We start from the raw sequence: 13830 nt of genomic DNA, 5'->3' as shown, positions 1-13830 counted from the left end.
TTTAATGGAGACAGGGAAGGCCTGTGAGGAGGTGACGTGGAGCAGGCCTGAAGGAGGTAAGTCCTAACATGGTCATTATCATAACAGCTGCTGTTTATTGAATGTTTACCACATTCTGGGTCCAGTGCTGAGTCTGCTTATTAAATCTTCAAACAATCAAATTAGGTGGGCCTATCATTACACCCATTCTACAGTGGAGGAAATGGAGGCCCAGAGCGGCCATGTTACTTGCCCAAGATCGCAGAGATCCTAAGTGTCGGATTTGGCATTCACACCCAGCTTGTTAACTCCCAGCCTTGCTCACTTCCCTACCCTGTTTTAGTGGAGTGGGAGGTTTCCCTGAGAGAGCAGGGGGACAGGCCAGGTAGCACTGCATTGGGGATGGCCTTGAACCTGGGCTGAGAGTGTCCTTGCTCGCCACCTGGTCCATCTGCATGGTTAGGCCCCCGCATGTTCCTCCTCGGGTTATTGATGAAGTGTCACAAGACCTTTGGAAACCAACCAGGGTCTTTCTTTGCAACTGGAGAGAAAGACACAATGGAGATTGGGTTTGGTGAGAAACCAGCCCCACCCTTAGCGGGGCTCCTTAAGTCCCTGGTGGCCCCGGAGTCTCTCAAATGAAGGGCAGCAGCCACCCAAGCACGGATGTGTCCCCCTGACGTCTGCAGCTGTTTTGGGTCCTATCACCTGGTGGGAGACGGCCTTTCTCTCCTTTCACGTTGGTCCCGCACCCCACGCACACTCCTTGAATCCATCACCTGAATATTCTGATGGAGGCGTAGTGGAGTCAATGTTGGGCAGGAGCTGCTGAAGCCACGAATAACTTGGACCCTCTCCCCCAACCACTCCAGGCCAGCCGTGACATCGGCTCGGAAGAAACAAGTTCCCAGAAAGCAGACCACCTCCAAGATCCTGGTGCGGAACATCCCCTTCCAGGCCCACAGCCGGGAGATCCGAGAGCTCTTCAGGTGAGAACTTCAGGTTTAGTCCAGGGGACTGGCGTGTGGGCGGGGAGCCTGCCCGAGTCTCAGGGAAGATGTCCTTTGGGTCCTGGATGGTTCCGTTGCAGGCCGGCACAGTGATCTTTCAAAGGTCATCTTTTGGCTGCTTTTGATTTATCTCCCTTAATCTCAGATGTGGCTCCCCAGAGCACTGTGCAGGAAAAAAGTCAAAACAGCCAGGCTTCCCCCTCTCCGAGGCAGATGGAGAAAGGGCAGGCAGGCTTCCCTGTCCCCATCCACAACGTGCAAGAGGGGCAGGGGCCCCAGTGGCTAAAACCCAGCCCTACCCATGATCTGCTTGAAATTTCCTCCATCCAGGCCACCCCTTTGGTTTAAGGTGCTGGTTTTCCACCTTAGCCACACATTCCAGCCACCTGGCGATGGCTAAAATACACCTTTCCCCAGGCTGCACCCCCAGAGAGTTGGATTCCATTTTTCAACGGTGGGGTCTAGACATCGGTGTTTTGCCAAAAGCTTCCCAGGGGATCCTAATGTCCAGCCGGGGTTGGGGACCAGTGGCCTAAATGGCTCTATGGAAACGAAGGTGAATTACCTGCACACATAAAGCAGTCCATCAGCACCTGCTTGCACAGGGGTGGAAAATGCAGCTGTCGCAGGGACCCAGCCGGTAAAGGCAGCAGGCTGGGTGGGGACTGAGCAGCAGGCGGGCCTCTCTCTGGTCATCCAGCTGGGATGCCACACAGGAACTCAGGCTTCGTAAGACCAGTTCCCATGTTTTGAAAGAGAAACCAGCCATGTGGATTCTTAAGGAGAATTCATCAGCAACTAATTCACTTTTTAAAAACAAAACAAGTCTGGCCTGCCCCAGGGCCCCTAGTTGGTGATCCCTACGCTACCATGTTACAGTGTTTGGCTTTTCAGATTAGGTAGGCACCACCCAGCACCAAGCCGTGAATGAAAGAAACGTCCTCATATCAGGGCCTAAGGGGAATGCTTGAAGCCAAGGCCTCCCGCCCAAGGCATGGGCAGGGTAATAGAGAGACCATCTAGCTCTCAGAATGCAAAGGCAGATGAAGTCAGCTTCACCTAAACACATTGTTGAGGCTTGGGTGGGATCCAGGACTGCTCGGGGGACCTGCAGCACCGTGGCCTGCGTGTGGGTGAACATTTAGGATTCTAGACACTAGGTCTCGTTCGTTCATTCTACGCTTGCACAAGGGTCCGAGAGTGAAGCCTCTGTTAGAGTTGCCAGTTAGCATCTTGCAAGGTAATCTGTGGATACAAAATCAGCCTTGTGTTTTGGAGATGAGAAAGAATTATCTTTGTGTGGCATCTACCTTCTTTGCTCTCACTCTGTAGTTTGAAGAATAAGAAGTCATGTGGGGAACTTCAGATATCTTTGACCTCCTTTTCCCCTCTGTTTGTTCTAAATCATACACTAGTATTCAGTTCATAAACAGATGTGGTGTGTGGTGAGCTGGGATCTGAGGCAGAGACCAATCCTGCCAGTATCTGGGAAGCAGGATCTTAGCTATGATCTCTGGGTATCCTGCACAGCAGGAATAGCCTGGCGAGATGGGGTCATGACCTGGGGGGAGGTTTCCCATTTCCCTAAACCTCGATTGATCAGTCGTCCCTCCAGGAAGGTACATATCCTTAGCCTCTCGGTATGTCTGCTTGTTTAAACATGCTCTGCTTTTTAAAAGGAGTCCAATTTAAGAACTGCCAGATTAAAACGGGCTTGCTAAGAAGAGCGCATGTTGATCGGGAAATAATATCCCGCTGAAATGACAGTTTCACTTGGTTCTGCAGTATATTTAGGATGACACTTATCCGGGGAAACAAAAGACCACAAGGGAAGAGAGAGCACTTTGTGTGATCTCATGTATTATATTTATTTTTAGAAGACAGGGAATTAGTGTCCACTGAACATAATTACATGTGGTGACTCTTCTCCTTGCCATTGTTCTGATGAGAGTTTTCTTAAAACCCTGGAAACGTAAGACCTTCTTGGAGGGCCGTACCTGCTATTGTTGTTCACTCCGGCTGGGGATGTAAGGCAGTTCCTTGTTGCAGACAGCAGGGGTCGCTGTGAGCCTTCTCAGGGACTTCAAGATTGTCCAGGGAAGCCCCAGACAGGATTTCAGACAAAGCCACTGGCCGGTAAAGGTCATTAGCCAGGGGGAGGTTTCAGGGTTTCGGGGAACCAAGCTGGTCCATTTGGGCAGGCAGGTTCTATGGGTTTCTCCTACCAGGTGTAGTAAAAATCACAACTCCCTTTTATTACACGCTTGCTGTGTGCGGGGCTCTGAGCTTGAATGCCTTCCCGTGCAGAATCACATCTTTTAAGCCGCACAGCAGCCCTGCGAGGGATGGATGCTGTCATCCCTTTTGCACCCAGACAGAAACTGGAGATGGAAACTAGGGAGATGGAGTGTCCTGCCTGGGACCATGCCGCTGAATGGGGATTTGGATCTAAGTCAGCCTAACCCAGAGCCCCGGCTTGGAGCCACTCCTCTCTGCTGCCTGTTTTCTTGGGTCTAGAAGGAACTGTCTTCCTCCAGATCATTCCAGTGGGACCAAATGACAGCGAGTGTGTCATTTATACCAGGCACTGTGCTAGGCACGAGGCATGTAGCCATTTCAGGAGAGACTCAGGTCTCTCTGTGGGGGACCAGAGAGGAAACTGACAGGGACAGCCAGTGGGACAGGTGTGCGGGTGAGAGTGCAGGGCTCCGGAGAGCATTCTCTGGGCAGGGCCTCAAGCTACCCCGCCTGCTGGAGGGGAGAGAAGGCGGCCTCCTAGCCCGAGGCAGCAGTGCCTGAGGCCCTTCCCGGAGGCCACCAGCCTTCCACTCGGGCCTCAGTGCACCACACTCCAGCCCCTTAACTAACCAGCCCTGGGTTAAACCAGACAGGCATCAAGAGGCACTGCATTTCCATGTTTCTGTGGGATCACTGTCTAGGGTGACTCAAAGATTATGCTTTTGGAAACTCAGAGAGAGGCACAGCAGTGGATGTGCAGACAGCGATTCTCGTCTTCTCTGTGGCTCTCTTTTCGGACCTCAGTTTCCCCTGGCATAAACTAGTGGTAGTAACACTAGTGATAACATACACTAATTTGTGATGATGCTGTGGTAATGTGTGTGAGTGTTGATTTCTTTCTCATGTCCCCGGCCCCATGTGCTGCAGTGCCTCATGTTTCTGGGGGCCCATTCATCACCGTGGCCCGGTAAAGTAGTTTCATGTCTCTGTTTCTCAGTGAAGAAACCAGCTCCAGAGCCCAAATTCCACCCACTGGGTCATCAGATGCCTCAGGCCGCCACGCTGCTCAGCAGCCTCAAGGACTATAAGGATTAAATGAGATTGTACAAATGAGGCACTTAATCCAGCCCCTGGTAGAGTAACAGGTAGTTAATAAATGTTGACTGTGGCGTTCAACAGCACCAAACCAGTGGAGCCAGGATTTGAACCCAGGGTTTGAATCTTGAGTTTATAGACAGAACCCAGGTCCACAACGGCAGTGCTGAAGCCTTGAAGGTCCTGGGCAGCGTTTTCCTGGTTTTTTTGTTTGTTTGTTTTGTTTTTGTTTTTTCTTCTGTAAAGGAAGGCTGTAATCCTGTAATCCTCTATTTCTGCCCCATTTGTCTGTGTTCTGGGGTAGAGAGTCAGGAAGGACCTTGAGGGACAGGCTGAGCCAGCTCCCCTTTATCCCCCAAAAGGAAATGTGGAAGACACACAAATAGGGGTGTCCCAGACTGTGCAAGTATGCATGTACACACAAACTTCTCACCCCACCACTCGAACAAGGACGGAAATGGCCAGTGGTCAGCTCACCCGGCAGGTGCCCAGAGTCTTAGGTTAGTATGGATCTAAAAGAAGGAAGGAAGGAGGTGGAGACTGGGCTTCCCACCCCCCCACCGCCACCCCATCTGGGTTTGCTCTGGAGTAGGTATGTTGCACATGTGTGTTTTGCCATGTTGTTTATTTTCCTCTTTCCCTGTCACCACCAGGAAGTGCCCAGGGCAGAGAGGCAGTTCAGGGCCTGGATCGGGCCTAAGTGTATACATGCAAATGAAGCTTACACTTGGGGCTCTCCTGCTGATACACAGCAGCCGTATGCAGAGCTCAAGCATTTGGTGGAGAGGGTCTTATTTCCACCCCCATTTCAAAAGCTGGAAGTGGTGTTAAAAACAGAGCTGGCTAATACAGGCATCGGGGAGGCATGGGACATGGGGTGAACCACGTCCCACGCAGTCTTTGTATCAGTTCGTCCACACAGCAGCCCAACATGGTAAGACTGTTGTTAAACCTGCCTTCTAGATGAAGAAACTAGGGTACAGACAGTAACGGTGCTATTCCTAGATGGACCCTCGGCTTGCCCATTTCTGTCATAGTCCATGGGGCAGCCTGGTTTGAGCCACCTGGGTTCTGGCAGGCAGTACCCCCCATCTTCCAGGAAGGAGGTTCTGCAAACAGGGTTGGCCTCACACTTGGTTAAATGCACTGCTGTCACCATCTTGAAATTCTTAGTAATGTGTGAACAAGGGGTCCTGGATTTTTATTTTGCGCCAGGCCCTGCAAATTATATAGCCAGTTCTGCCTGTGAACCAGTAGAAGAATCGGGAAGTTTGGAGCCTGGGTGTAGTGGCCATTGGCCAGGCTTAGTTTGCTCGCCTGCAGGGTGGGAATGAAGAATGTGTCTGCCTCCCTTGCCTCCCTGCCCAGGCGGTGAAAGGCTCAGGGAAAGGGTGGGTGGACAGGCTGACTAAAGGAGGGAGGTGTTTATGGGAGCATGTCTGTCACTGTCATGATCATCACTAAGGCCCTCTGTGGAAACTGCTAAGGAGCGCGTTTCAGACCTGCCTCTCTGAGGATGGCGTGGGAATGTCTAGGCAGCTCTGAAGTCCAGGCCAGGTCAAGTCATGGTGAAGAGTCAGTTCTGGCGATAAATCTGTGGATTAAATGCACTTCTCTCCCTTCCTATGCTATGTCATGTTAGCTCTCCGGGCCTCAGTTTTCCTCATCTGTAAAATGGGGATGAAAAGCCCTGCCTGACAGCTGGGCGATAAAAGATGAGTCAAGTATGTGAGACACCTAGCGTAGTGCCGGGCTCATGAAAAGCTCCCAGCCAGCGTAGCTGTTATTACTGTGTTTCCTTCTGGTGGTCTGCCACGTCAGGAACACTGTTTGGGGTTAGGTTTAGGAAGACAGTCAAGTGGGTCTGGAGGTGAGAAGGAAGGCTTGGGTGGCTCACGCTTAGCCTGTCCATATACACAGTACTCCAGAGTCCCCCGGCTCACTTTCCACCTGTGAGCTTCCGCTGTCTTTGTGGGAAGCTGGCATCCACAGGTTCACAGTCAAGACCCGATTTCGCTTTCTTCCTTCTCCGCTCCCTCCCTTCCTTTTTACCGACAGGTGGTTCACGTTGCCTTCCAGCCATTGGAGTCAGGTGGACATTTGTGAGAGACTTACCTTCTTGGTTGGGGCTTTGGGCAATTAGCTTTTCCTTGAGCTTGGCCCCTGAGAGAAAATCGCCCGCATGGCCATCACCAGGGTAGCAAATGCTAAAAGTCTGTTCCCGCACTTTGGGAGGCCAAAGCAGGAGGATCCTTTGAAGCTAGGAATTCGAGACTATGCTGGACAACATAGCAAGACCCCATCTCTACAACAAATACAAAAATTAGCTGAACTGTGTGGCACTCCTATAGTCCCAGTTACTCAGGAGGCTGAGGCAGGAAAATTGTTTGAGTCTGGGAGTCTGAGTTTGCAGTGAGCTATAAGCAGGCCACTGCACCCCAGCCTGTGCAACAGAGTGAGACCTTCTCTCTAAAAAAATAGAATAAAATGAGGCCTTCAGCACACTCCAGCACACTCTTCCACTGACTAACTCCTGACCCCTGTCCAGGGTAGCTCAGCCTGTCCTGCGGTCCTGCAGTCCCGTTACCATTGCACCCCAGCTGCCTCAGCTCCCCTTGGAACTGCTCCATGTGGTTGCTTAGTGTACTGACCCCCAACCCCCGAATATAAGCTGGGACACTCTGACTGGCTCACTGTCATGTCCACAGGTGCCTGCTACATAGCTGGTGCTGTGATAATGTTTGTGGAGTGCATACCCACTATGTGAAGCCTTTCTCTATACAGTCCTGGTAGAAACGCGAAGTGTAAGGCACAGAGAGGTTCAGCAGTCTGCCCTAGGTCACACAGCTCTGAGGCTGGTCACACAGACCAGCACAACCAGCTCTCCCTCCAGAGCTTCACTTATCGCCCTGGAACTCCTGCCATGGGTCAGGGATGTCTGGTGAGAGCAGGCAGCAATTGCAGGCTGGCAGATGGAGAGCTACTTTTCTCCTTTTATCTCAGCATCTTTTTTTTTTTTTTTTTTTTTTTTTTTTTGCTATTTTCTTCCTTGAGGTGTGAACCACCTGCTAGGGTGTGAATGGGCGAGAGTTCACAACAGGTGTCTGGAGATCTTAATTACATGGCTTGCATCTCCTGTCCACCCCACACCTGTTGTGCCTGCTTTGTGGGCAGCGTCTGTCCATCCCTGGCCTCCTGGCCTTCTCATTTCCTCTTGCAGTGGCCGTGACAGTGGAGGGAGGGCCGAGGACAGCTTGCTCACTCATGTTCCCCACACACACCTCCCTTGTCTCCCCCACGCAGGCATGGGGTCACTGCCCGATTGACTCCTGGTTGTCAGCAGTACTTTTCCAAAAGCTTCGAGCCCTTTGAGCCCTTTCACCTGCTAGGGCAGAGACACAGAGCAGGATGGGGGAGGACTTCCCATTCTCCAGGCTTTCCCTGAAGAAACTCTGCAAAAATCAGGCTCAGGCAGCTCCTGAGAGCCAGCCAGGCAGGATGGGTTGAGTGAGGTGTGTGGGGTGGGAGAAAACCCTTAGCCAAGTTCTCAAAGGGATGGGTGAGGAGGATGAGGCTGACCCCAGGTGTCTCTCCTCTGCACAGGTTGTCTCCTCCCAAATCCACTTCCCCAGAGAGGCCCTAGGTCAGGGGGCATCACAGCCACTGACCACTGACCAACTCCAGCTATGCTTGCTCATTATTGCCTGGTGCTTCGCGGCTTCCGCAGCAGAGTTAAGAGCTTGCAACCTCATCCATATGACCTCATCCTACCTTGCTGAGGTATTTCCAAATATCGATGCTCTGGCCCTGGCTGGGAAAAGTTTGCCAACCCCTGGACTCAGTTAAACACAAGGCCTAAGTGGGGATTTGGCACGTCCTCACAGAGCACTGGGAACCTGAAGTCAGAAAACGGGGTTTGTGGCCTTCTAGTTTCAGTTACACAAATAAGGTATTTTTTTCCTCCCCTTATAAAACATACAGGGGTTACAAATAAAGCTAAGTCCTGTTGACCCCCTCGGAGGGCTGGCCGCGAGGACCGGGTCATTTCCCCACTCTGCCCTGTTTTCCTATCAGGATATTCCCACTCTTCCTACTTTGCTGTGGTTTGAAAGGACGGAATGAATGCGTGCTTTCATTCCTTCAGTGTGCATGGGGTGCCTCCTGTCTCCTCTGCACCAAGGGAGATGCAGATTTATTCCCCTGGCATTCCTCTGGTGTTGATGGAGCCTCTCTCTGTACCAGGTGCATTGCTCGGCACTGGGAAGGTGGCTGTGAACAAGGCAAAGTTCCTGCCCTTGTGGCTCTTATGTTCTAATGGTGGTTGGCAGTAGGGGCAGTAAACAAATGAACAAATAAATTCCGTGACATGGTGGCATGAGCGTTCTGAAGACAGTTAAAGCAAGAGGTAGGAGGGATGAGAATAAGACCAGTACCAGTTTCTGTGGCTGCCATGACAACATGCCACAAATGGGGGTCTTAAACAGCAGACATGTATTCTCACAGTTCCAGAAGCCAGAAGTCCCAGTTCAAGGTGTGGGCAGGGCCATGCTGCCTCCGAAGGCTGCAGGGGGGATCCTTCCTCGCTTCCTCCCGCTCCTGGCAGCTGCTGCCAATCCCTGGTATTGCTTGGCATGGGGCTGTGTCAGTCCCGTCTCTGCCTCTGTCGTCTCTGGCGTTCTTCCTTCTGTGCCTTCTCCTGATAAGGACACCGGGCATTGCATCGAGGACCCACACTAATCCATATGACCCCATCTGACCTTGATCACATCTGTAGAGGTCCTATTTCTAAGTAAGGTCACATTACAGGTTTCAAGTACACATCATTTGGGAGACATCCAGTACAGGGCATCTTAGATTGGGCAGTTAGGTAAGGCTCCTCCAAGCAGGGGACATTTGCATGGAGACCTGGGTTGTGAAGGAGTGAGCACGTGCAGATCCAGAGACAGTAAATGCCGAGCCCCGACGAGGCAGGACCAGCCTTGCCCCGTGTGATTGCCAGCTAGCATGCGTGCAGAAAAGTGCACAGATCCTAAGCGGACAGTATGGCAGGTGGTCACAAATTCAGCACCACTGTGTAACCAGCACCTGGCTCAAGAGGCAGAGCATTTCCAGCTAGCCCCTGCCCAGCGCCTCCTGCCAGTCACTACCTGCCCCCCACCAAGAGCAGCCACTCTCTTAACTTCGAAAAACATATATTAGTGTTGCCTGTTTTTGTACTTTCTGTAAATGGAACTGGAACATATATTCTCATTTGTGTCTGGCTTCTTTGATCATCATTCTATTTCTGAGATCCACACTTGTTATGTTGCAGTTGTAATCCGTTCATTGTTGTGACCATCTAGAATTCCATTGTGTGAATATTTTGCAATATACTTACCCATTTTACCAATGAGCATTTGGGTAGTTGGCAGGGTTTGGGCTATTTCAAATACTGCTCCTGTGAGCATTTCTTTGGCATCCACATGCATGTGTCCCTGTAGAGTGTATGTGTAGGTATGGAATTGCAGGGTCACAGGGTATGCATATTTTAGCTTTAGTAGATATTTATTTCCAGGCAGGTTTCCAAAGTGGTTGTATCAGTTTGCGCTTCCTTCCACGGTCAGTTTATGGTGTTCTGGTGCCCCTCATCCTCGTCCACACTTGGTGTTGTCTGTCTTTTCCTTAGCCATTCTGGTAGATGAATAATGGCTACAGTGGTATTACCGTATTATGGTTCTAATCTGTGCTTCCCTGATAGTTCAGGAAGTCAAATATTTTCTCCTATGTTTATGAGCCATTTGGATATCTATTGTCTCTTGTGGGATGTCTGTTCAAGTCTTTTGCCCACTTTTTAAAAACTGGCTTGTATGATTTTTAAATTTATTTTTCTTTTCAATTTTCTAATTACTTTTTATTTAACTTTCTGTATTCTGGACTGTGTGATTGCAGTGTCTCCCATTCTGTGGGTTGCTTTCACCTTCTTGGTGGTATCCTTTGATGAACAGAGGCTCTTCACTTAGATATTGTCACTGTCATTCTTTCTCCTTCCTGGTTATAACTTTTTGTGTCTGCTAAGAGATCCTTGCCTCCTTTGAGCTCATGAAGGTGGCCACCTATATTTTTCTCTAAAAGGAAAGGCTTCTCTTTGACCCTTCACATCAAGGTATGCAATCCGTCTGGCATTGATTTTGTATATGGCGTGAGGTGCAGACCAAGGAGCATTTTTTTTCCACTTGGATATTCAATTGGCCCAATATCATTTATTGCAAAGACCATTCTTTCCCCTCCCTCTGCAGCATTGATTTTGTCATAAATCAGGTGACTGTGTGTGAGGGTCTGCTTCTGACTCTAATCTGCTCCCTGGGTCTATTTGTCTGCCCCCATGCCAATACCAACCTGTGTTAATTACCAAGGCTTTGTAATAGACTTGATATCCAGTGGCTTTGTTCTTTCTCGTGATTGCCTGGCTGGGGTTGGCCGTTAGCACTTCAGGTCTTTGGGCTTTCTTGACTTACATTTGTAAAAGATCTTGTAAGGAGAAAAGTCTCTCAGGGGGACTAGCAGGTGTGAGGAGACCCAAGAGGGAGTTTTTGCTTCACCTGGGCCATAGCTGACTGTGGCTTGGACCAGGCGTCAGCCATGGAAGTAGGATGCCAGGTCAGTTTGGGAATATGTTTGATGGTGGCTTTGGTGAGGGCTATGGCAGAGAGAGGGATTGCAGATGACACCTATATTTAGGTCCTAAGCAGCTAGCTGGATGATTGGCCACATTCGGGGACGGGAAAGTCTGAGAGAGCTGCCATCTTGGTGGAATGTGCATCCCTCACAGCCCCGCTCCACACACACACATCCTCTCCTCACCTGTCATACAGCACAAACAACCACTGGCCACAGTCGTGATGCCAAGGTTGTGTGCCTCAACCCATCTGGCCGTGTGTCTATGTGTGTTTGGGGGCTTCTGTGAGCATTCCTGTTGGGATCCATGCATGTCAGCCTCAGCACCAGTATTTGAGTATTGATGGTCCTCGCTGCTGCATTCTCTGCCTATGTGAGCAAGGCACCATTAACCATACCTCCCGATGTCTGCACAGCACCTTACCCAAGGGCCCTGCCGGGGCCTGAAGTGCTTTTGTGCTCAGGATTTCATTCATTCCCCCGCCAAGAAGCCTGGGGAACTGAAGCGCACAAGTCAGATGGCTTCCCAGCTATAAAACCCTGCACAAGTGGCAAAGCCGTATTTGCACTCACAGATACTCTTCCTGTGCTGTCTTTCCTATTATGAATTCAAGGGAAAGAGTTTTTTTTAACTCTTTCATGTGCGCATTCAGCAACGTATCTGCTGAGCCCTTACAACATGCCTATCTTCAGCAAGCATCACCCCTGAGGTTTTACTGTCCACTGTGCTTATCAAGGGCAGTCCACAAATAACCACGTGCTTATTGGGAGCTCAGCGCTCTACCAGTTTCAAAGAGCCCCCTCCTACCCTCAGAATAACCACAGTCTAAGGAAGTGATGAGCCACCTGGAAGACGAGCACAGGTACCAGGCAGTGACTACAAAATGCCAGGGAATCAGTTCCACTAAGGGAATGGCCCCAAGACAGAATGTAGGAGTCCTTGCCTCATATCTTTTTATTTCAAAAAAAAAGATCTTGAGTTCTTAGTGGACTCCAGGGTTCACATTAACCAGCTGTGGGATGTAGCTCAACAGAATCCCATGGTCCGGATCCCAGAGGTCTCAACTCCTCTATGGCATGACCACATCTTAAATCTGTCTTTTAACGGGTAAAGTGAGTAAGTATGTCCTCTTATTTTAGGAGGGAGAGACAGGAACTACCCAGATTATATCAAGATAGAAGATCTAGGGTTGGCCAGCCTACAAAAGGAATGCCCAAGAGGAATATTCAGGGCTCTGACTCACAGCAAATGTTACCGAAAATCAGATTTCTGCTGAGGGTACAAACAAATGAATATACATGTAACGGTCAGGATGGCTAAAATAAAAAATAGTGGTGACACAAAATGCTGACAATGATGCAGAGAAACTGGATTGTTTATGCATTGCTCATGGGAGCCAAAAATGGTACAGCTGCTCTGGGAAATTCCAAGTGTGGGCAGTTTCTTACAAAGTAAAACGTGCACTTTCTCTATGACCCAGTGATTGCACTCTTGGGCATCAGCAACAGAGAAATGACAACTCACGTTCACACAAAAACAGATTCACATGTCTGTCAGCTGATGAGTGGATAAACAAAATTGGGTGTATTCATACAATGGAACGTTATTCGGCCATAAATAGGAATGGACTACTGATAACGTGGATTTGAAAACATGATGCTGAGTGAAAGAAGCCAGACATGAAAGGCCACATATCCTATGATTCTGTATCTGTGGGTTCCACATCCACAGATTCTGCACCCACAGATTCCACCAACCACAGATCGAAAATAATGCAGAAGGGACTTGAGCATCCTTGGATTTTGGTACCCATGAGGGTCCTGGAACCCATCCCCTGTGGATACCGAGGGATGACTAGGCACATCCGTAGAGACTGAAAGTAGATTCACAGTTGCTTAGGGAAGGGGAAGGTAGGTTGGGAGTTACTGGATAGAGGGTACAGGACTTCTGTGTGAGGTAATGAAAATCTTCTAAAATTGGCTGTGGCAAGGGTTGCACAGCTCTGTAAATGTAGCAAAAACCATCAAGTTGTGCACTTTAAATGGGTGAACTATATAAGATGTGAATTATATCTCAATAAAGCTGCTACCCCCCCATAAAAGGAATCTATAATTGAATGTTCATAATACCTTTATGCATAAATAGCCAAAACTTGGAAACAACCCAAATGTCTTTCAGTAGGAAAATAGCTACACAAACTGGTATGTTCAAGACATGGGATGCTGCTCAGCAGTGAAAAGGGACAAACTATTGATTCACAAAACAACGTGGCTAAATCTCCAGAGATTTATACTAAATAGAAAAAAAGAATCCTGAAAAGATGACATACTGTGTGATTCCATTTATATAACGTTGTCTTTTTTTTTTTTTTTTTTTTTTGAGACTGGGTCTCATTCTGTTGTCCAGGCTAGAGTACAGTAGTGTAATCATTGCTCACTGAAGCCTCAAACTCCTGGGCTCAAGGGATCCTCCTTCCCCAGCCTCCTGAGTAGCTGAGATTACAGGCATGCACTTCCACGCCCAGCTAATTTTTCAGTTTTTTTGTAGAGACAGGGCTTGCTATGTTGCCCAGGCTGGTCTTGAACTGAGCCCAAGTAATCCTCCTGTGTCAGCCTCCCAAAGTGCTGGGATTACAGGTGTGAGCCACCACACACAGCTCTATAATGTTCTTGAAATGACAAAATTAGATGAGTGGGAGGCAGGAGGGAGGGAGGTGGCTGTGTCTATCAAAAGGTAGCTTAGGGGGTCCTTGTGATAAAACCATTCTGTGTTTTCATTGTGGTGGACACTCATAACTACTCATAAGATTTCATGGAACTCAATACATGCATGCAAATGACCGCATATAAAACT

General features: G+C 49.3%; 1 protein-coding gene across 3 annotated transcripts in view; it reads left to right on the top strand.

Annotated features, from left to right (window-relative positions):
- RBM19 (RNA binding motif protein 19) overlaps positions 1-13830 on the top strand; it is a 168962-nt gene that overhangs the window by 50460 nt on the left and 104672 nt on the right. For all 3 annotated transcript variants that reach the window (XR_008620506.1, XM_034934590.3, XM_008957824.4), the window contains exon 21: positions 852-968. Coding sequence is in view for 2 of the 3 variants with exons in the window: in XM_034934590.3 (XP_034790481.1) it covers positions 852-968 (117 nt within the window). In the remaining variant the exon portion in view is untranslated. The remainder of the gene's footprint in view (positions 1-851; positions 969-13830) is intronic.

Source organism: Pan paniscus, chromosome 10, assembly GCF_029289425.2.
Source record: "Pan paniscus chromosome 10, NHGRI_mPanPan1-v2.0_pri, whole genome shotgun sequence".
Classification (NCBI taxonomy): Eukaryota; Metazoa; Chordata; class Mammalia; order Primates; family Hominidae; genus Pan; species Pan paniscus.
Note: the sequence above shows the minus strand (reverse complement) of the source record. Positions and strands in the feature narration are given on the sequence as shown.